General features: G+C 30.1%; 1 protein-coding gene across 4 annotated transcripts; it reads right to left on the bottom strand.

Moving 5' to 3' along the window:
* Positions 1 to 4,313: 4,313 nt before the first annotated feature.
* Positions 4,314 to 24,389, bottom strand: LOC127289955 (PDZ domain-containing protein 2-like). Of its 4 annotated transcripts, XM_051318295.1 has the most exons (10): positions 24,231 to 24,389; positions 23,986 to 24,132; positions 22,808 to 22,864; positions 20,175 to 20,437; positions 14,453 to 14,513; positions 12,864 to 12,936; positions 12,512 to 12,607; positions 9,643 to 10,015; positions 5,505 to 5,545; positions 4,314 to 5,421 (listed from the first exon to the last, which is right to left on the bottom strand). In XM_051318295.1, the coding sequence occupies exons 9-10, from the start codon at positions 5,521 to 5,523 to the stop codon at positions 4,328 to 4,330; spliced, it is 1,113 nt and encodes a 370-aa protein (XP_051174252.1). In that variant the 5' UTR covers positions 5,524 to 5,545; positions 9,643 to 10,015; positions 12,512 to 12,607; positions 12,864 to 12,936; positions 14,453 to 14,513; positions 20,175 to 20,437; positions 22,808 to 22,864; positions 23,986 to 24,132; positions 24,231 to 24,389; the 3' UTR covers positions 4,314 to 4,327. The 4 variants fall into 4 exon arrangements, 3 of the variants coding, with proteins under 3 accessions (XP_051174252.1, XP_051174245.1, XP_051174260.1); XM_051318288.1 differs by lacking the exon at positions 22,808 to 22,864; XR_007844242.1 differs by lacking the exons at positions 4,314 to 5,421; positions 5,505 to 5,545; positions 22,808 to 22,864 and adding an exon at positions 9,366 to 9,542.
* Between the last annotated feature and the right edge of the window lie 67 nt (positions 24,390 to 24,456).

Raw genomic sequence — 24,456 nt, 5'->3', positions numbered from 1 at the left:
ACGAAGTGAATTTGTTTTTAAATTTCTCACATCTTTTGAAAACTATTTTAACGGTAGAAAATTTTCAATTTAGAGAAATTTAAATTAAAAATTTTTTTTTGCGAATTTTGAAAAAGGATTTAACAATAATTTGCCCTTCATTTTAATTTCGGTATACAAAATTACTGAACTGATTGCAGCTTTTGTCTCCATCAAAATAGAAATATTTGTTCCACTCTTTGAAATGAATCTGAAAAAATTATAAAAAAAAATTTAATTATCATGAAATTATAAAACGAATAATATAAAATACAAAAAAATACTAAACTGATTGTAGATTTTGTCTCCGCCAAAATAGAAATATTTGTTCCACTCCTTGAAATGAATCTGAAAAATTATGAAAAATTAATTACTATGAAATTATACGAATAATATAAAATACAAAAAATATACTTATTTAAATGTTCGAAATAAAAAAAAATTTAATAAAAGGCAGAAATAAAACAATTTGAAAAATAAGAAATAAACAACAATAAAAATAAAAAGGAGAAAAGATAAAAAAAGAAAATTATGAAATATTACAAGACGCCTTTGTCTATGGTCCATTTGACGTTTATATGCGCAGATCATCAAATTTAGAAGTTTACCGAAGAAGAAAGAAAAAAGAACTTGAGATGCTCACCTCAAAAGAGGCTTTTTAATAAAATTAATTACAGCAGAGTTGAAAATTCTTGAACTTGAAGGAAAAAAGCAAAAAAAAGTCTCTCGAGGTGCGTTAAGTTTTAGCGGAAAAGCCTTCGAGCATCCCATAAAGAGAAACGGCGCGACGTTCAACGTTTCTTCTTCCGGTCTATAAGGCGCGTCGAAAGAGAGATGGTTTTCTCTATGGCTCTGTGACGCAGGTGGATTCGAAGCGAAATACTCGTTATTTATTGATTTACTTAATTTGACCAAAGAGAACAAGCCCCCTTTGGGCGTTTGAAGAGAGGCGGCTCATTTCGTGATTAAAAGACGTTACGGACGCCTTGGCGCAGCATGTGTGTGGCGGCAAAAGTCCCCTCAATATTTTAATGCTTTAATAGCTCTCGCCTTCTTTGGCTCATTGCAATTCGCTCTTAGGTATAGAAAGACAGAAAGAAAGAGAGAGAGAGACAGACACAATCAAAAAGTGTTCATCAATAAAAAAAATAATTTAGTTGATTGACAAAATTTGTGTCCACTACAAAACAAGAAAATAAATTTTCAAATTAAAAAAATAAAATCGAAAAGAAGAAGAGAAATAATTTTCTGGAGTTCAAAATTAGATTAGAAAATTAAGTCATAGATCAAGTGACATACATTGGAAAGAAGTTATAGTGAAAGTCTATACTCGCAGGTGCTGCTTTCATCTAAGTTCTTTTTTTTTTGACTTCTTTAAGCGTTCTTATCTCGTCGAACGAGCCGAGCGAGTTAAAAGATGCCGAAGTGCCGCCGAATCGTGCGTCTTATCGAGAATGTTGAGAAATCGTACACTGAATTCCTCTTCACGACCACCTTCGTTGAGTTTCGTTTCTCGCGTCTGCAATGCAAAAACCTTTATAAAACTTTTCGCTAATATTTTAAAACGATATCGTAAATATTAAAAAGTTAATTTCAATTCTTTGGTTTTTTTTTTTATTAAAGAATATTTTTTAAATTAAATAAAAAAATTGAATTTTCTATAAAAACTACCATAGTTTTTTTGTTTCAATTTCATATTAATAATTAATAAAATCCTGCACTTGAAAAAAAATTCATTGCATTCGTTTTTATTATCGAGTAAGAAATTCCCCAAATTTATCATTACATTGAAATAATTCAAATCTCGATCATAAATCACAATATATATATATGTTTTTATCGTTTGCATTTCGTATGTGAAATTACATTTGCGTTTTCTCGCGGTTTTAGCCATGCGATATATGAGTATACTCTTTTTTTGTATATACTTTTTTTTAATTCACGGTCGGAAGTATATTACAAGAGAAACAGCAAGAAAACACAGTGCTATGTCCGGTGAAAATTTATTACTGACCAAAGGCAGTAAGTATATATATATATATAAAGTATAACTCCGCGTGGTGAAGCAGCTCGTATATATGTGAAACGCGTTACTGAATAATGGATCCTGCGACAATATATAATTTTTTTGCCTTCTATTCAAAAATCCTGAGAAATGAGCAATAATTAAGAAAGAGACAGAAAAGAAAAAGGATAAGAGCGGTAAAAATCAGACGAACTCGCTAATGGTTAAGATGACATCATTTTGCGAAATAGACAACTAGATTTTAGATTGGTCTTATCATATTTTACGACTTCTCACACACCATAAGGGTGTATTTTTTTTTCTCTTTTCCAGTGCAATATAACAGTTCTTCTTATCGCTAAAAGGATTTATTTTTATAAAAGAATGCATTAACATTTTTCAGCTTCTAGTCAAATAAAAAATAAAACTATTATTAAAATTATTCAAAAAAAATACTTATTTAATAATAAAAAAAAATATAATTTTATAGAAGATTCATAATTTTTTTTTCAAAAATTGTTTTCAGTAAAACGACTTGAAAGAGAAAAAAAAAAGTTAAAACAGAAAAATGCATTAACACGTACCTTATATAAGCAATAAATGTGAAGTACAAACATACTTTGTCGTTTGGATTGAAGAAGTTTTCTTTACAATTAGAGGTAGAAACAGGTGCACAACGTGTAACTACTGGCACCTACTTAATGTTTTTCGACGAGGATGCGGGTTGTCTCTCTGTAGCTGAAAACGAAGAAGTCGTTGTACCATGAAACACACCAGGTTACAGGAAAGGTGCTAACGGTATATATAAAAGAGCTAATTTCTTGCATCGTCTCCGATGAGAACTAAACGAGCTAATAAATCTCACTCCGTTCCACGCTTTTATTCCTCACATCCCTGTAAACAAACATTCCTTTAAAATACACAATCCCCACTATTTTTTTTACAATATTTATTTATTAAAAAAAAATTCGTTTCATTAATAAAATAAATTAAAGAAAGTTAAAATTAATAAAAATAAATTTAATTTTTTTATTAAAAAGATTAAAGGAATTTTTTTTTTCTTACCAATATCTCCAGAGACATACCATTGTCGAGAATAATTTTCAAAGTTTTGTGTTAAATGTATATAAAAGACGATCCTCGTGTTAAACGTCGAGCAATGTAACGTTCCAGTTTTTCGTGGTTGAACAACGATGCCTGTAAGTGGCGCTGAGTGAAACATCGCGCGGACAAGTCGCTTGTGTTACATGACAAAAACTCAAAGAATCGTTATCCTCTCTCTGTCTCTGATGTTACAGTCATTCTTCGCAAGTTCTACTTAACTGGAGTGCAGAAATCTCGATGAATCTCGCGTCAAGTGTCTCAGGAACGAAGATTTCTTCTAACTCAGTAATACACTTTTTACTCAATCTCTTCAAGGTTCATGCTCGTTGAAAACCAGTCAGTAAATTATTAACCACATCACATGTTATCCGCTGATTGATAGCTGTAATTCTTCTTTTACCTTGAATTCAAAAATTATTAATTATATTCACACTAGAAAAATTAATAATGAAAAAAATGTCAGCCCTTTTCCATAATATTAATTTTACAATTTTTCAAAATGATAAAATATATAAATGAACAAAAAAAAAACTAAATGGAAAATATTTTTTAATAGTAAAAAAAAAAATTGAAAGAGAAAAATTTTTGGAATGTCATGATTGGAAGCTATAGAACACATCATCAAAAATGTTTGAGGAGAATCTGGAGATTATCTGATTGTGGGCAACTGAGCGAACGGTCCAATTCTTCCAATTAAGCTTTCGCACTTTTTGATGATATATAACGTTGAGTCGTGCAATGATGAGAAACGTCAGAAAAGGTCGACGAAGCGTCAGCGTCGAGCCTTAAATTGGATTAAGTCACTTCGCGTGACAATTGATTTATCTCATCAGCATTGTATAATTCAATGACGTTTCTCTGCTCACAAAACCGGTGTACATTCGCAAAACCCCCCCTCGTTCCCTCACTACCTATATATATATATATATCGATGAACCGATTTTAACCACCAAGGCGAGAAATCGAAACTCGTGTACGATGCAAATTAAGATATCGAAATGGTTTTATAAAAGTAAAAGAAAAAATCTTATAAAATACAATAGAATTTTTAATGCTTAAACACGTAAACAAATTAAAAATTTTTTTTAACGTATATCACGAATTAAAAACAAATAAGAATTACAAACGAAAATTAAAAAAAAAAAATGTAGAAAAGTATAATTATAAAATCTATCATGAGCGATACTTTTTTTTTTGCCGCTAAAATTTGACTTTAAGTCCTCTTTTAATTTTTAAAGTCATTGACTTATTTTTAGCCTCTTGAATAATTTGCAAAGCTTTCGCATGACTTTTTCCTTTAACGATAATTTCATTTACAATGAAAATTTCATCGCCAATTTCCAATCCCTTTTCCTTTGCTTGACCATCGGGAAAAATATTCTTGATAAATATTCCCAATCCGATTTTACAATCGGATCCTCCAACAATGGAAAATCCCAATTTTTTAACCAACGCCATTTCGAATTGAATTATAATTAAATCTTGTGTCAAATTTACAGGTGGTTTTTTTAAAAAAAATTTCTTCATTCCAGTTACGTTTTCTATTTTTTCATCCTCAATTTCTTCGCAGTTTCCATTTTTCCTCAAATATCCGACAATTTCACATTTTTTACTTGCCATTTTAACATTGACATTCTCTGATTGATCGTGTAACTTATTCCAAATCTCAGAGTCATCATCCATCGTTCTTGGCTTCAATTGTTTTGGCCAATCATCCAATAAATTACCCTTAAACGAAAATTTCGAATCCCTGGAAATCATGAGTTCAACATTTCCTAAACAATTTTCAATTGTCTGTTTCAATTGATTTTCCGTTACTCCACGAATTCGTTGTTTCGAAATTTTTACAACTTCATCTCCCAACCATAATTGTCGATGATGATCATGATCATTTAATGCGGGTTTATTTGAATTAATTCTTGATATAAAATATTTAGAATTCACTGAATTTTGATCACGTTCTATTGTTAAACCCAATTCACCTTGAATGTTGACGTTAAAATTAATTGTCCTAACAATTTTTGGCCGTGGTGGTAATTCTTTTTTTCTTATTTTCAAAATTGGTTGTATATTTTCCAGAGAATCATAAGTACTTAAACGTTTTGATGAAAAATAGGGAATTTGATAAACTTCGGTTGTTTGAGATTTTGGTGGAGTATTTTTAATTGGAATCTCTTCGTCAATTAGAAGATTTACTAAACTTTTTTTAAATTTTTCCGATGGTCGTCTAAATATGTTTAGTTTTCTCAATGACAAGTACTTCATTGATCTTCGCAGAATATTGAAGATGGAATCTGTTTTAAATTTTATTACAATTAGTCAATTGTCGAGAATTTTTTTTAGAAAAAAGAAAGAAATATATACAAAAAAAATTTACCTTTAGTAAACAATGGCATTTTTTTTCCATTTGCGCGTAATCTGAAAAAAAAATTTTAATTTTATAGATAAATTATCAAATCGATAAAATTCGAAAATTAGGAGAATAAAGGAAAAAAAATCTGATAATATATATAACGAAAGAATGATCAAATTGGTTACGAGGATTAGAAAGAAAGATGAATGGACGTAAAGTTTTCGAAATCGTGTAAAATTTCACCCCAGAAAAGAAAAGTTTAAGAGAGGGCGATTTTGTTTATAGGTGACTCATCTTCATTGGTTACGCGCGGGGGTGTATCGGTTATCACATTCCAGCATCATCATTTTCTCTCACTCTCTTCTTTTCCTGTCTATCATCCCTCATCGATGAGCGCAACGATTCTAGTGAAAACGTTGCCTCAATTTCAACCCCAACCATTTCGGGATATATGTAACATATTTGTATCGGTTCACTTGATCACCCCAATTGGCAAGGGCTGCGTTTATTCGTTTGTGAAATTAGTGCTGGTTTTGTCGTGTTTAGGGATATCAGGGTTCCACACCCAATGCCCACACATCTGGGAATTTCAAATATATATATAGTTTTGACCACTTTATCAGAATTGTCGCATTTTCTTGGAGAAAATCAAATATTTTTATTCCTGTGAAATAATTTATTGTAATTATTGATAATTTATTAATAATAAAGGAAGCCAAAATTGAATTTTCCTATTAGAATTTTTTTTTATTTCTTTAGTTCCAAATGGGGAGAAAAAAGAAATATTTTGAAAAAAGTAAAAATTCAATACAGAATTAATTTCTCAACTATAATCCGACGTGGAAGTCATTTATTTTCCCTCGCGGTGAGGCGTTTCAACAAAATTAAAGTGTCAACTCGTAAGAACCATGGAAAATTGGAGAATTCCACCAGTGTTCAGAAGAACGACGACAGGATGATAAAAGTAACGAGTGTTTCAGAAAGTCGGGAATATGCGCGTTGTATGCGTAAGCCAGAAGGTTCTTAGAGTTTGGTTTGAAGATCAGCCTTAATTAACTCGAGCCGCGAAGCTCGTTTGTGCAACGCGATTGCGATGCCGCGCGGTTTTGAAGAGGCTCGCCTCTCTTCTTCTCTTTGCGAGCGACATGTCTTGGGTGGTCAGTGAATTCCAGTTTCTCGATAATTGGTCGAGGTGTTTCGACACCCAACCACCACTACTATAACAAATATAATCGAACACAAGTCTTCGGCACTATGCATATATACTCTATATATAAAGATACATCGTTTGATAGCGATATAGGATCGTTATATTATCTCAAGAGAGGCGCGAGCCAGCGAGAGAAAAATAAACCAAGAAATCTAATCAATGTGTGGGGTTTATATTCCAGTTCAATAATTTCCCATCTCGAGCGAAAATAATTATTCGCCTTTTTATTTTTTTTTTGCAAAAATTACTTTTCTAAATTATTATTTAAAAACTTGCTCTCTTTTTATATGCTAATTTCTGAAACTTAACAAGTTTTACTGAAAAATAGGAAAACATTTCTTTTTTTTTTTTTATACTTGGAATTTCTTTCTCTCTCGCTCGTGATTAGATCGTGTGCTGCTCCTCTCAATTAGAAAAAGTACGATCGTAAATATCGTGCGAGCGAAACGGTAAGGCGAGTTTGTTGCGATCTAAAAATCCTTATTTCTCTTCCTTCTTGTTCAATGATGAGGATAGAACTTGTCTCTCTGCCTCGTTAAATCCTCTATTCGATCCATATTTCGATTATTGCACCTATAATTGGATAATTTACTCATCACTTCTAATAAGAATTTTTCTGTAATTTCCGATTTTTTCGAAAATTTTCTTTCACCTGTAAAATAAAATTAATTAATAAAGAAATCGAGATTTATGAATCGTTTCTCTATAAATAGATTTGAATAAAGCTTTTTGTGTAGATTGAGGAAAATTCAAGAAGACAAAAAAAAAAAAGAAGAGAAAAAAAAACTAGAAGTGGTATTAAGCGTTTTCTGAAGTAAAGATAGTCATCGTCTGAAGCTCTTAAAAGCGACGTACCGTTTTGCGTTTGCCATACAAAACGCGCTGCGCCTCGAACTCTGCGGATTATTCGAGAGTTTTTCGATTACGATTGCAAAATGTTGGTGGATGTGCTCAAAAGCACTTTGAGCATTGCGGTTCTCTATCTCTTTCTCTCTTTCTTTCTTTTCCTTCTCTTTTTTTTTATCTTTCTCTCTTGCTTCGTAACCAAGATAACAGCAAACCACTCCTCTCTCTTTCTATATACCTCCGATGTGATCCAAAACTCCCGACGAGTGGAGAGGCGCCTTGTATATATGCGAATCGAAGAATACAGTAGGGGCAGAAATGGCAGGAAGGCCAAGGAGGGATATCCCTCGGCAACTTTAAATGCCTCCTTTATGCGAAATATTCCCCCAACGTTGACAAATTTACAAATACGTTTGCAATTCTTTTTTTCAGTACGAATCTGAAATCACGAAAAAAAATCAATAAACCAAAATTTTGATTTAATATCAAAAATGAAAAAAAAAATTATTTCAAATTTTAAAAAAATTTTAAAAATATTAATTAAGAGAAACAATAAATTTGATTTTCGATGACATATTTCGCTGTAGAAAAAAATCTTTGATTAGACCGACGCGCACATAAAGAAGGCAATAAAAAAATCAATTCGTTAATTTTTGAAATTCTCACGCCTATGATGATTCACATTTTTTAATTACGAGATATAACGGTTATTCGCTGGGAGGATTTAAACAATATTTTGATGGTTTCGAGAAAATCGACAGAGATGAGTTTAAGGGCCTTATAATGAAAAAGGAATCTCTTTCGAAATTCATTTAAATACACTTTATAGATTTTCTATACCTATCATTTTTTTTTACTTTCCTGTAATACGAATTCATTAATTAACTTTTTCCCTAATACTATTTTTACTACCCGTGATTTTTTGTGAGTAGAAAAAAAGATCTCGAGAGGAAAATGGTCGCATCTTCGGTGCATCATTCATGTCGCTTCCATTTATCGTTGCGTCCTTTTCGTTCTTGGAATTCCAGACGATGGACAAGCAAGCGCGGTCAGATTAAAAATTCCTCTCGAATTGAAGTGACTTTGTAAATGTAGTGACCTCTCGTATAACTTTGCGAGCATGTGATGACGTTATTAAAGTGCCTTTCCACTTCTCGCTTACGCGCATTTCTATATAATAAAAACGATGGAAAAATGATAACAAATTATATTCCTATATGTAATATCATCGCCGGAGCGGGTTTAATTTTATATATATATATGCCTCTTTTCCCAGTGAATGTATTAAACCTATTCGGAAGTCACGATTATACGACTTGGATTTTATTATATAACATTCGAGATATGGTGTCGTATAATTTTACACTTGACCTGATCAAGTATTTCAAATATTTTGCAAATTTATTTTATTTAACGGTTTAAATGCATATACTCACTTTATATTTGTAAATTTTCTCTTTTTTTTAATGTCATTTTAATGATTTTCTATTGCAAATGGTTTTCTGTTATATTATTTTATAGAAAATAGTTTATAATTTTTTTTTTTTGCATTAATTTATTGGACCCTGAAATTTATTTTTCATTTCGGGGTAAATTGAGATTTTGAGAGCTTCTTGTTTTTCGAGACAAAATATAGAGTCAATTTCTTCTCGCATTAGTGTTTAGATGAAGAATTTAGTAAGCAGACATGCTTCTCGGCGATATTATCTACGAAAGAGTTGAGTATTTGTTAGTTTCACCACGTTTTTAGTTTTCTCAGCAATGAAAAAGCAAAAAAGAAAAAAAAAATAAGAATATCTCTTTTTGGTTGGAATACGGTCACGACACACACCGGAAACCATGGGGCAATTTTTATCTTGGATGCATCTGACACCCGCACGTTCCTCCACCTATTTTCTGGATCTTCTCAACATCCGCACGTGCGTATATACAACAACTAGAATATTGTCGAAAACAAAATTGCATTGTCCTTTCTCTTTCTTTAATAAAAAAAAAAGAAATCCTTTCTAGAAAATTGAAAAAAAGCGAAATTACTGAGATTTAAAAAAAAAATTGTGAAGAGTTTTTTTTTCAAATTTAAAAATGTAAATAGCATCTGCAACTTACGGAGTTCATTAGATGAAAAATATGCGTCCAGTGTGCAAATTTGATGTCAATTTTTTTTTTGTACTTAAAAGCTGTTTAAACGGACAATAACTATTCAGAATGTAATTTCAGTAAAACGACGAGAGTCTTCTTGCGATAAAGAGTTCCAGTATAAATGAAAAGAAGCTCCAAGCAGTTAGGGTGTCGAAAAAGATATGCATCTCGAGGCAATAAGGTATATACAAATAAAAAAAAACCACCGTATTCGGTTGTCAGATAACATCGATGAGTCCCTGGCACGAATCGTTCAACCTCTGACAGGACAGATGGAGACTGATAAATAATGAACTAACTCGAACCTTTTTTTTTTCTCCTTCTTCAAATAAATCTTCACCTAAAAAAAAAGGAAATATCAATTACAAAAATCAATGAGAGTTTTTTTTTATCTGTAGTTATTATTTAATAATTTGTCTTAAAAAAAAAAGAAACGCTTTAGTTTTGAAAAATTGAAATTTACATATATATTTTTTTTTGTCATTTGTAAAATGAGACGAACACGAGCTTTAATCTGATAAGCGAAAAAAGTAGCAAACTTTTGTCCTGAAAGATTTGTGCATGATGATAGTTTATGAATTATGTTATACACACTCGCACGCGGTTTGTACGCGATGATCCCACGACTTTTACGAGGTATCAAAACGCGTTGTGGGAACGTGACACACGCGGGGACATCACACATTATACAAACTTCGCCGCAGTCAGTGTCATTATAATTCTCAGCTCGTGCTAAGGAGTAAAGAAACCCTTAAATAATCTTGTCGACTTTATCTAAACTCCCTTGCCTTCTGGGTGTATCACACTATTATATGTATATATGTGACAACAAAAAAGTCAACACAATATATATATAAAAAAAAAAAGATTGAATATCCAAAAAAAAGCTGCTTGACAAGAGAAAAGGTGTTTAAAAAGATTACTTTGAAAAACCACATTTATGTTAAAGAGCTACTTAAGCATTCAATATACGTTGATTTGAAAATCAAAAGTTAGAGGTGATAATCGCTTTTGCCTTCAAATTAGATGATTATATCGTGACGAGTTCCGGATAATTCTTTTATTCCATGTGAGAATACAAAATAATAAAAAAAAAAAACTGGGCGTTTCTTCAAGAAATTATGACTGATTTTGAAAGTGTGAATACCTTTTTATATTCGTGTTTTACGATTTACATTAATTGATCTTCGAAATTCATCTGTCAATTATTTTCTCCTTTTGAACATTTTTAAATGAAAATTTTTTATGGATATTATGAGGTAGATTTGTGTTATACCGAATTTCCAAACTTTTTTTTTATTTCTTTTTCAAAAACAAAAATAGAAAAATCAATTTTTTTCAATCGTAAAATTTTATATTCTCAAAACTCTTTTTCAGGAAATGTATAGAAATTTATAATTATATTGGTAAATATAGAATTAAAATTCGTATCTCGTTTATTCAAATATTAGAGAATATAAATTGAATTTTATCGAGAAATACAAAAAAAACAATTTTCTATTAAATAAACAATAATTTTCATTGGAAAAAATATTGTAATAAAAAAGTAAACTTTTAAAAAACAAGACTTTTTAAATAAAATAATATTAAAAAGTAAATGAAATCATCAGGTGGGGAAAAAGTTGAAAAAAAAATTCTCGAGTCTTCAGTTTCAAACAAATGGAATTATTTTTCATTTTCCCAATGTCGTAAACTTTTTTGAGCTATATATATGCAAAAAGGGATTATCAAAAAGATGATATGAGATAATAAGAGTGAGAGAGAAGAAAATTATGGAAGTTGTCTGTTTTATAACACCAGCTGTGCGACTGGGATGACTTATAATCTGAGTCACACGTTTCGTGTTAATTGGTCTTTACACCGTGGGTTTACAACGCCAGTTTAATCGGATAGGTTTACAGCACCAAGCCGCTTGGAAACCTTTAATTCATTTACGATAGTATATACCCCACTCTCTCGACAACTATATTTCAACCACAACTGTTCACCGTTTTTCCCTATTCGTTTTTTTTTACTATTTTACAATATATATCTTCTTATCTATTCATCAAATTTTATTAATTTCACTAATTTTCAAATAAAATAAAAAAAACATTTATTAGTATATTTCTAATAAATAATTAAATAATTACAAATAAAAATTTTAATAAAGTACAAATAACATAAAAATGGGGGAAAAAATAAGAAAAAAAATTAATTAAAGAGGCAATAAAATGTAAAAGAAATTAGTTCTTGATATTTGGAAAAAAACGATTTATCTCGCGAAATGTAATAAATAGTAAGTTTAGATTTTTCTTTCTTTTTTTTACAAATAGCATGCAAGAATGTCATCGACCTATAGAGGGTTGAAATATACTCATATATAAGAACTAACTTTTTGCATGTGACTCGTTATGTATAAAGAGTGTGTGAATGGCTCGCGTCCGGGGCGAGTATTATTTCCCCTGAAATAGTGTGTTACTCACTTAGAAACACACTGATAATGAGAGAAGAGAGAATATATTTCGCGCATACATTATATTTTACACGCGGCTCTTATTTAAAATGCCTTTGCCTTTTTAGCTGCGGGTCAACAGCTGTGTACAATTCACAGCTCAACCTGCCTGTGTGTGTGTGTCACTTATTTTTTTTTTTTTTTTTTTTTTACACGCAAAACGGATGTGAGTTATGAGAATTCGGACATGTATCCTCTTTTTTTTATACAAATATTTCTGGTGACATCCGTATAAGAAAATGTCCTGAAACGGATGCTACTTGTTCATTTCTTTAAGTGATCGATTCAAAATTATATACAATTTTGTATATATATATAAAAAGAAAAAATGTGGTTACTCACGACTATATAATAACGACTTTTCTTATTTTACGATTTGTCCAAAAGTCGCACTAGAGAACGTTTATTCGTGAGAAAAATTATTCCTCCATATAAAACCTAAAAAAGAAAAAAAAATTAGTTTTAAGAATTATATAATTTCACAACTCCCCTATATATAAAAAATATTATTGATATTGACTAACAATTAAATATTAATTTTAATCTCCATTGCATGCGGAAGAATAATTAAAGGTAAAAACATTTTTGCAAAATCACATGCGGGACTACAGCATTTATTTATCTATACTTGAAAATATATAAGGGTTGAATTATCAAAGCGATAAAAATTATATTATATAATTTATATACATACGTGTATGAATTTGATTAGTTATGAATTTTGATATACAGAAACTCCTACTGTTTAGCGAAAAAATCACATCAATCTGAAAAATATACAATTATAATATTTAATCTTAAAAATGTTTTTTAGACATAGTAATACTAAAATTTTATAAATAAATTTTTCGCCATAATATTAAGAACCAAAAAGAACAGCTTAGGAAGTCGTATTCTTTTTTTTGGATGCGTAAAAGCCACTTTATTAAGTGGAAGTGAGAAGAGACGTAACGTATGAGAGAAAGAGAGAGAGAGAGAGATTTGGCGGACGAGCGGTATGAAAACGACAGAAAAACCGAAAGAAGACCGCGAACATACTCGGTGTGAATCTCATCTTTTATTCAGCTTCCATTTCGTGGTGTTGATACGCGTGTGTGTTTATTGGTGAAGGAAAGGTGAATTCTGTATTTGTGAAGGAACAGAAGAGACACCGCGCCACTTAGGGTGTGAAACGGAGACATACCATCGAATTCGAATGTTATAATGCCATCGGGGAAGGATTCACTTTATTCACATCTCACAATCAGAATATACTCTCAAAGAGCAGTCGATTCTTATTGTTGCATTTTTTTTCGATTTTCAAATCTAAAGTAAAATTACATTTTATTTAAAATTTGTAATAATTTTTATTTAACAAAATTTCTATTCGGTTTCTATAAAATAAAAAAAAAAAAACTTGATTTTCCAGAAACGAACGAATTTCTTTATCCAGGGAAACTATTTTTATTCCCAGAATCGATTGAGTTCATGAATAATTTTTTTTTTTTAAGGGAAAAAAAGGACAAATCAAGTTGTTTACCTAGTGGAGAATTTTTTATGAGGGATTTATTTTCCCGAAGGTATATAATGATCACGACTGTTAAACATAGGTATGTAATGCCTATCGATCAGTTGGAAAATTAGAGGTTCGTCTCTTCTATTAGGAGAACTACCCTTTCAACCAAATATTCCCCGGCATCATTCGAGGTTTCCCTTGTGTATGTGTGTGTATATATAACATCACTCGGCAATGCTAAAGGAAATTATTGCGGCATTTAGAATCTAATTGGCCCGTCAACGTCTCGTTATCCTTTCCTTCCCTTCTTTCTCATTCCTCCACCAAAAAGGGGGGGTTTCTTATTCCATTTTTAGAATTATTGTATATATATATATAAGCGAAGGGACCCGTGACAGTTGGTATACGTTGGTACCGCGGGTTGATCCACGCGATCGTCCATATACGACGTTTTATTTATTGTTTTATCCGCCCACGATCTTGTCGCAAATTAAACGTCGCATCACACACAATAGCCTTCGTTCGTTCTTGTTTCATTTTTTTTTCTATTGATTTATAATCCCGCAACTTTTAACGCCAAATTGCGTGAAAAGTTCTTTAATGAACCCTCTCTTCTTCGTCGGACAGGTTTTTTGATATCTATATTTTCTCTGCACAATCCTAATAAAAAAAAATTATCCAAACACCATTCGAAGTTTTTCCAACTGCGGGAAAATTTTTTCAAAATTATTAAAATTATCGGTATTATAAAATTTTTATATTTTTAGGTAATAAAAATTTTCTGTCACCTTAATTATAAAAATCGACTGTCCTTGGAATGACTGCTTTTTCCTAATCTACGTCCATACCCTGAAAAAAATAATTTAATTACTATGTATAAAAAAATAGTAAATGTAAATAAAATGGGAATTATATAAATAATAAATATGAAGGTAATAAATATAATTTCGATAACAGAAAAGTAAAGGCAATCTTGAAAGACAAAAAAAAAAGTGCACTGAAATGTCCAAACGTTAAAAGCAAACATAATGACGAAATGAAAGAAGAAAAAAAAAAGTAAAATGATTGTCATGGCTCTCGTATAAAGAACGGGTCATTAAAGTAATTACTCTTTCCCCTTATTCTTTGGACATTACCTGTCAACAAGGGGTGCGCAATCTTAAAGCTTTCCCTTCGGATAATTTATTAGCATCGATAGATAACATATGATTTCTCAATAATGTGATAATGAATGGTATAAATTGGTCTTACTGTTAAGTATACACCAATTTGGTATTTTTTTTACTTTTTATAATAAATTTTTAATTTTAGAGCATCCAGTCTTTCATTAACAAAAATTTATCATTTCTTTATTTTGACAATGACAAATTTCTATAATGCTTGATAATTTTTAATGGGACAATTTAATCGAATTTTTAAATATAAAATAATAATTTTACTAAAATAATTATTTTGAGTTGGTAAATATTACAATCTGTTATAGTCGTATAAAATATATATATTACAGAATATGTAATTTTATTATATATATGAAAGGTGGGATGAGAGCGGCTTTTATAGATGAAAATTCATTCACGAATCGCTGATACAAAGACTCGTTTCGCGCTTCGTATTACGGCAGCCCGAATTAATGACCGAATTAAGCATCGTTTCACTGGAATTACGGAATTATACGGCATGGTAATATTTTAAGTATTTGCCGCGGTTAATGTAAAGTAATGAGGTGAGATAAGGCCGCTCTCACATACTTGAGATCTGAAACAGGCCCACACACGATACTTTGTTTATATATATGTATATATATATATATATGTTTGTGCGTGGGGCCCGCATTTACTGGTATTTTATACATTCGCTTCGAGGAATTATTACTATACAAGCAATGTTCACACTGTGACGAAGACCGCGAGTAGCAATGGATCAAAATATATCGCGATTTTAAAGCATTACATAAATTTTATTTCAATTTTAAATAATTTTATTGAAAACAAAATTGAAATGTTCCACTTCTAAATTCCTTTTATCTTTTTTTTTTTAAAGATTTCATAATTATTTTTCTTGTTCAATAATATTGAGCTAATAAAACTTTTCACTATCTTGGATTAAACTAAATATTTATAATATATATAAATAAAAGTATCTATATGGCAAATTAATGCATCGAACATTAAAAGAGCCTTAAAATTCTTAAAGGTTTTTAATTAGAAACGATTAGTTTTAAATTTGCGCAATTATATTGTAAATTTTATAACGCGATGTATAAATTTCAACGCACTGGTGCTCTTTGAAATTGGTACAAAATTGTAATAATTTTAAAAATATTACTATTAATCATTAGATGATTCTTTAAAATTTCTTTCTCATTGTAATTATTTTATTAATTAAAAAGTTGACGTAAAATTTTGTTCAAAAATTATTTCAAAGCCTTTCGTAATGTCAAATAAATTATATATATAAAACTGCGCTTCAGTTATAATAATATATTATATATAGAGAAAAGAATTGTGAGAGTTACATACAAATTTAACATTTAAATCGCACTTTTTTCCTCGCAACTTTATCTATGAAGATAATCATCATGTTTTTCACAACCTTTCCGTTTCAAGGCGCGATTCATCACAATTTTGTATTTAAATACTCATTTAGAATGAAAGAAAACGAGAAAAAAGTCATTAAACTTTTTTTTTCAATATAAAACTCCTTTCTTTCTTTGTCATTAAAATCCTTTTGATGAGAATTTCGAATGAATTTTGAAAATAAAAATACAATATTAGAAGTAATTTTTTTTTGAATGTCTTTAAAAGGTGGCTCGATCAACAATTTAAGTCAATAAAAATGTTATTAATTCAGCAATAGAAAACATTTTACCAACCTATAATCCCCTTCAATAAAAAATATATATGAGTCTTTCAATAATAAAAAGTGTATATATGATAGAAACAGTAAAATAAATAAATGTCAGAAGAAAAGTGCCGCTTTTTTGATTGCTAAAGATAATTGCTCATTTATCAAAGATTTGCCTAAAAGAATTTCTCGTGGTTGAAATCATTTCCACTTTTGCATATATATATTTATATAATTCACAGAATCTCGCTTTTTTTGAAGCAAAATCATTTAAAAAAAAAAAAAATATTCTTTAATCTTGGAATAATAATGATTATTACTCTTTCTTGGGATTCGTGTGAAACTAACAAGATTCTAGTCACCGACACCATGATTCCTTTGGGCTTTAATAGTCGTAATAATGACATGTGTATGGGTATTTAGATCGCGTTTCGAATCGGCAGAGCCGTTTTTCTGGTCAATTTACAGCTATTAGCTCTCGTTTGGGACCCAATCTTCATTCTGTGTTTCTTTTTTTTTTATTTCTTCTCTCTTCCTTTCATTTTTTATGTTCTCTCTTTTCGATATATGTATATATATATAGAGAGAGAAAGAGAGGCCCACACTCGACGTGTATTATAATAATATGTCGGTGGCGAGAATGCGACGGTTCGGGCGTCACAGACAATTTAACACCTGGTCTAAATGGTTTGTTAGCGCATAATATCAAGCGCTTATATTCGACGACAGGATACGGGACATTACAATATGGAAATTATTCTCAAAGCCATTGGCTAGAACGAACTGTCACTTTTAATGCTCAGATCACTGACTTGTTGAAATTGCGATGATCAAGAACTGCGCCCAGTTTTTTTTTCGAAAAATATATCCTGTAAGCAGTTTTTTTCATTAATGTTTTTTGAAAATATTCTAAAATATACATAATTAACAATCAATTTTAAAATTAAATTTATTTTCAATTTTTCAATCAAAAAAACCTTAAATAAAAATTTTAGATTATAGTGGAAATTTCACTAAGATGAAAATTCAGTGAAATTTGTAAATCATGATGAAAAAAAAAAATAAAATACAATTGTAAAAAAATTGTGAAGAATCTTTAAGATGAATTATTTTTTTTTAATACAAGGGGATACGAATGAGCATAAACTTGAAGAGATAAACAAATTTACACGTGTGCATTGTAGACCATGTGTTGCCAAACGCCTCTCGCCCTTGAATGGCAAAACAGGTTGCAGGTGCGGCACACTAGAAGGAAGAGTTTTACCATTCATCCTCACATTTATATATATATAGTATACAATGGATGTGAAATGTGGACAAAATGTATAAAATGTGAGAAAATTTACATTGCATGCAATGTAATTCCAATTACAAGAAACGTCATGCGAAAGTCTACCACACAAATCCCAAAAGAAAGTAGTTTCCGGCTTTTAAAGACCTATAATCAAATTTTTTAAAGTGCTTCTGCGCGCATCTTTTATTCTTTCCATCAGATACAATATTTTTTCATTTAATTCATTATATATAGTATTTACTCTTTTGTATATATTCGTTTACTTATATATTTTTTTCCAAAAAAATATTGATTCAACCAAAAAAAGATTTTTATAAATTTATATTTCATATAATTAATTTTTTTTTTAAATTATTTTATTTGATTTTTAAATTTTATTTATTTAGAACAAAAGAACAATTTTCTTTTTCAATAAAATCTTATATTGAACTCCGTGTGAATATTTTACATGAATGAAAAACGTTTATTGTGAAAAGCAATAAGATGTTTATATTCTCAAAACGGGTGAATCCCATTTTGTCCATCAAACGCGACCGGAAGCTACTTCCTGTGAAATTTTACCTACTATATTACACTATCACCTATTATTATAATATATGAATCTTCAAGGCCAGATAAGTATTTGCGTGCGATCCGGACCCGCAACAGTCAACCGCAAATTGTTCTTGGCAAAAGAAGGAGGAATTGTTGAATTACAGTTATTATCTTGCAATTGAAAATATGAAAATTAAGCAGTTACTTTTTTTTTTCCTTAAAACCACGAATTTCATCTTATATTGTTAAACAAATCAAGAAATTTAGCACCTTGCAATTGTTTATTCATTTTCGTCAAAAATTCAATTAAACAGAAATTAAATATCCAAATGAGTTTGTTGAAACAAAATTTGGTTTCCGAAATAGAAAATCAGCAAAATTAAAATTTCGTTAGTTTAAAAAATTGTATAATAAATAAAAAAAATTAGATCAAAATTTTTTAATTAAAAATTACATAAAAATGTAAACCTAAATTTTTCTAAAAAAAACTGACAATTTGGAAAAGAAATATTGAATGATTTAAAATCGTCAAATGACCAAAAGGGATATAGTAAACAATATCAAAATTGTTGATAATGAAATTTCAAATCACATATATAATGTAGTTTGCAACCCTCTCTGTAATTCAATTATAATTTCTGGCTGATTTCACTTTAATTGAAGGCTCGAGTTTCTCGGTAATGTTGAATTTGCCACCGGCGATGTGACATAAATCCATCAATTTTTCAAATGGAAATAAATCACCGTTTTGGTGGAGGATTTTTTCTTTTTTTTTGTCAAATGGAAGAAATTATATTGGTATAGAATATAATCGGTATAGAAGCAGGAAATCAGTAGCAAAAGCAAATGTCCAGTTCAGTAACAGCAAACAGCAATGTTAGTGACGCGAACATATTATAGCTGGATTGAGATCGGTGTTTGACCACTGGTCGGTTGCTCGTTTGTCGCAGCATGGCAATAGAGGGGACTATGGGGGTTTATAGATTTGTAGACGAGCGAGCCACGGTCATTCGGATGCTGCGTTTGACCACACCCTCGATTGCACTAAGATTTATGGCTTTTCCTTCGTTGCCTTGTTACCAATTCCCAGTTTAGCTTGTAACTACCGTAAAACGCGTTATATGCCTATGTATATATATACACAACATTGACTATAAGTACCACTTCACCGCTCTCTAGGAATGCACATATTTTCTTTTCTGCAATTTTTCCTTTTTAAAACGCAATATATGCCTTTGATTTGTTTTTTCATGTGAAATTTATGTGAAAAATTGAATAAATAAATCCTATTGTTCGATTCCCATATAGTGAAAAAAATATTTGATTCTAGAAAATGTTTTTGATTTTTTTTTACTACAAATGACGAAAAATTGTTAATTGAAATAAAAACTAAATTCTGAATCGATTTAAGAGAATCGGATCACATGACATTACAATCACGTATCAATTTAATATTAATGAATCGAAACTTATTTGGATCTGTTTTTTTTCGAAAAAAAGTTTCAGGAGGAAACTTACATATGTTTTATGACAATGGTAACAAGACACCGATAACGAGGGTGGTTATACATGACAAAGCACAAATGAAGACATTGCTGACAGCCAATTCAGAGTTTATGTTCCACCTCTTTTATTCGATATGGACTTTCAGTAATCATTGATGCGTATTGCTGACAGACAACAATATAAATTAGTACTTCAATCAAATTCTCTGCCCTTCATCACTTTGTTAATCAAAAAAAAAATGCAATTTTCATTATTTATAATTTTTTTGCATCAATTAATTATTAAATAAATTTGAAAATTTATATCAAAGAGATGATAAAAAAGAAAATTACCTGATAAAATAGTGATGACAATGTCAATTTCGGGGTAGTGTGTTTCCGTGCGCTACAATTCTCAGAGACTTCCATGTAACCCTAACGACATATGTGCTCGTCCGGCGTGAAGAATAGGATACGCTTGCAAGTTATTGCGTCTTTCCGGTGTTTATATATATGTGTCCAACGATATATATACGTCTAGGCTGACTGGTTACATCGTTAACTCCTTTAGTAAAAGAATCCTGTCACCAGGTATCTCGAGACGAAAACAGCTAACCCTGCAAAACATTTAAAATTTAGAACTTCCTTAAAATACTCCTTCCTCTTTAAAGAAATCGCTTTTACAAAAAAAAATTAAAACTAATCTGCATTCTGATTAGTTTCCTCTTATTTGATTTCAAAAAAATCTTTTTTTTTTCTTATAGAAAAATAAAAATACTATAATTTGTATTGATTTGTACGTTAATATAAAAATTGGCTTATATATCTAACAAATGGTGAATTTTGACAAAAGGGAGTGAAAATGATTTCTTTAGTCTGAATGACAAATCAACATAGAGAATCATTTCCAAGACTGACCCTTGACCTCCTGGGTTCGATTCAGCAATTAATTTGGAATCGGATATATATATAGAAGGAAAAGAGAGATGGGAAATTCTACTAGTTTTTCGAGAGATAGCCACCCTAAAATTCTCTTGGCAAAAGTAAATGCCTTCAGGGGGGTGGTAAACGGGGGTGAAAAAGAAGAGAGAGGGGGGGGGGGATCTCGCCTTAATGTAGAAAACCCAAAGGGGGGTGGGAGAGAGACTTTGTGGGGTAAAGTTCACTCGAGTGAGAGTACGACGATCACACAGGACATTGAACAGCGCGACGCCGACTGCGCCAAATTATAACTTATTTTATGACTTTTTTGCACCGGCCATTTAACCGGCCAGGAAACCGAGGGAGTCACGGTGGTCTCGCGACAAATTCGGAAATGAAATCACACCCTAATAACTTGTACCAAAAAAAATTTTTTCTCACAATCTATTTTATCGAGAAAAATTAAGTTTTTTACATTTCAAATTAATTCTTTTTATTTTAACAAAATTTGTTAAATTTAATTTATAAAAATTAAGTATATATTAATTCGGAGCGAAATATTTTCCAAATTGCTTGAAAGACGTCAAATACAGAAAAAAAATCTGGTGATCATAAAAAGAATATTTTCCTCGAATCTTTTTCTTTTTCGGGGTCAAATTAAAGAAAATGATCTTCTTTTTTTTATGACTTTCCTTATACTTCCAAAAGGAAAACTTTGTGGCATATTTGAAGACCCCACGGAAAAGTAAAATCATAACTTGGAAGAAGAGAGAAAGAAGTATATATATATATATATATCTTCGATACAATATCATGCTGTGAGTCTCGATGTTTTATGGTTTTCGCAGTAGAAACTAAACTTATTACACGACGGGATGTGCGTCTACCCCCTAAAGGGGAAGCTTTTTATTAAATCACACATCTCGAAACTCGGAACGATTAATTTGCCGTGACGTTTCTTTATAGCGGAAAACCCGAGGAATAGGGCGTTTTTAGGATTCATATTTCATTGTTATATTATCAAACAGTATATAAATAATTTAACGAAAAATCAGTTTTCGTCTATTCAAAAAAGATATGGAAAATTGATGTAGTAACATAAAAATATACTTTACTCGATTTCTTTTCTAAATCAAAAAATTCTCAAAAAAAAATAAAATATAGAATTTGTTTTAATAGTGAAATTAAAAGAAGTGTTCTTTTTGGAAAATAAGCATTTGATAAAAAAAAATAAAATGTTTTAGACAAGCAATTGTCTGTTGGTACGTTTACTGTCCTTTTTTTGTATTTAAAAAGAGAGAAAGGCGAACGAAAACAGGGATGTCGTGGGATGAATGGGGGTGAAATAGAATCGAGTTCTGCAAGGGACGGCTAATTCCATCGTGATCACGTCTGATCGATGTCTTTCGACTACACCCGAGGGAAAATTATTATCTGACAGTCTGCTTAAATCTTTCACTTTGTCAAAATAAAAAAAAAGGAAAAAAAAATCTACCTTTACTTTCAATAAACATCCTCAATAAAAAAATTCCATTTTTTTTGGAAAGAAACATTTTGTTTTTATTATTTTAAAGAGAAGAACCCTAATTCTTTTGTTTTACTTTTAGCGCCGATCCTAAAATGTACTCCTCCCTTATTACATTTGGACCCGAATAATATATATATATATCAGGAAAGAGTATAGCGAGAACTCACACACGATCAAAAGGAAAATATATATATATATAAGGACACAATAGGCGAATAGGTAGACTATAATACTGTGGAAGATAAGAAGGCCACATATGGTGTTCACTTTCAAGGGTCATTCGAAGTTTGGTGTTCGTCCAGGCGATAACTATCTCTTTCGTAGAGATGACCCTCTTATCTTATCTTTATTGTCTGATAGATACGTTTTCTGGGATAGGCATTCTGCTAAAATAAAAGCGAGGGTCATCTCATATAGATGCAGTCGCCACGCCTTAATTAAGTAGCTGCGATATATATATATATATATATATATATATATAGTATACTCTCACGCTTGTCTTCATCATAAAGACATTGGTATTATAGCACCAGCTCACCTTTCGAATGTCGACATTTATTTATATCCACTCTCTTTTATATCCTCAAAGACTCTCCTAAAAATTTTACAAAATTATAGTAAATTTTACTCTTGAGACTTGAATTAATAGTCAAAAATAACGAAATAAATTTAATTAATTATAAATTAAATTTATATAATTTAAAATAATATATTAGAACTAAATTTTAATATACACATATGTAATGTAAATTAAAAGTATACAATATAAAGATTCAATTAAAATTGTATTAAAATTAATTTTAAATATAGAAATTAAATGTACATTAAATTTAAATTAAATATACATTAAATTTTAATTAAATTAACTAATTTCGCGTATTTATAAAAAAATAAGGGATTTAATATAATAGAATTCTAGAAAATTAATTATTTAATAAAAAATTATATTTTATAAAAAATTTAATTCTGAAATTAAGAAGCTTAAGAAAATAAAGTACCGAGACTAAATCTTTATGAATAGTATATATACAATAACGCGATCGTTCAGCAAAAATGACAAATTACGAATGTTATATCAAAAATGCTCCTCTGGGAGTTGGACTATGAAAACTGACGGCACGAGAAATCAGTATACGTATATATGTGATATAAATATATATATTTTTCCCGGCCCTTTTTGGCCAAAGAAGAAGTCCGGCAATCACCGCAAACGCTCTAGTCTTTTCATGCACAATATATATATATATATAAAAGAACGTCCGCGAATATATATAATATGTAAGGGCGAGGGATTCAGTGCACATTTCGTATTCCTCGCGCATTGCTTTTATCTCCCACATTTTTATTACATGCTGGAGTAAGAATGTTTTATTTATATTTCATATTTCGCACACGCAATATCCACCTAAAAGATCGGACACATCAGAGAATTATCCCGAAAATTCCAACACGTTTTGCATATTTCTCACAAGATTTACAAATTTTTAAACGGTTTTTTTTTCAAATAAATAAGCTTCTCGTCAATTTACTAAGGTTTTTTTTTTAAACAGTAGCGCATTTAAAAGTAAATGTATTAAAAAAAAATTCAAAAACCGGTATTTTACATTTCTTTTTAAAAAATAATTATTAAACACAAATTAAAATTATGGAAAAAATTAATTCTAATTTAAAGGTTATAAAATTAATATAATAGTTAATTGAGATTGAGATACTTACACAATTGTTTTTCCGGAAAAAATCACAAATATCCTTAATAACTGACCTCATGTAGACTTTTTTTCATCACCAGGATATTCCAAAATAAAATCGCTTATAAATAGGTTAAATCTTCTTGATAAAAATACAGTGATAAAATTATAAAATCTGAAAATATTGATATATTTTTCGTGATTATATAAGTAATACATGCAATAAAGAACAAACAGGTTAGAAGAAAATAAATAGAACGCCTGCATACTTACAGAGCCGGTCTTTTTCATTAGAGAATCATATTTATCATTTTTGTACTCTTATACATTTTAAATAATCACTTTATTTCAAAGTGGAGAACAATTTTCAGTTAGTAAATACATTAATTATTAATTTTAATACATTTTTCTTATAATCTTTATTTTCCTTTGTTTTTTACTTGTTTTACGGAAAATATGTAATTATAACTGTCAACTGTTTACTAGTGATGGATTATAA

The sequence above is a fragment of the Leptopilina boulardi genome, unplaced genomic scaffold (genome assembly GCF_019393585.1).
Source record: "Leptopilina boulardi isolate dan_hultmark-lab unplaced genomic scaffold, ZJU_Lbou_2.1 LbouV2_123, whole genome shotgun sequence".
NCBI classification, from domain to species: Eukaryota; Metazoa; Arthropoda; class Insecta; order Hymenoptera; family Figitidae; genus Leptopilina; species Leptopilina boulardi.
Note: the sequence above shows the minus strand (reverse complement) of the source record. Positions and strands in the feature narration are given on the sequence as shown.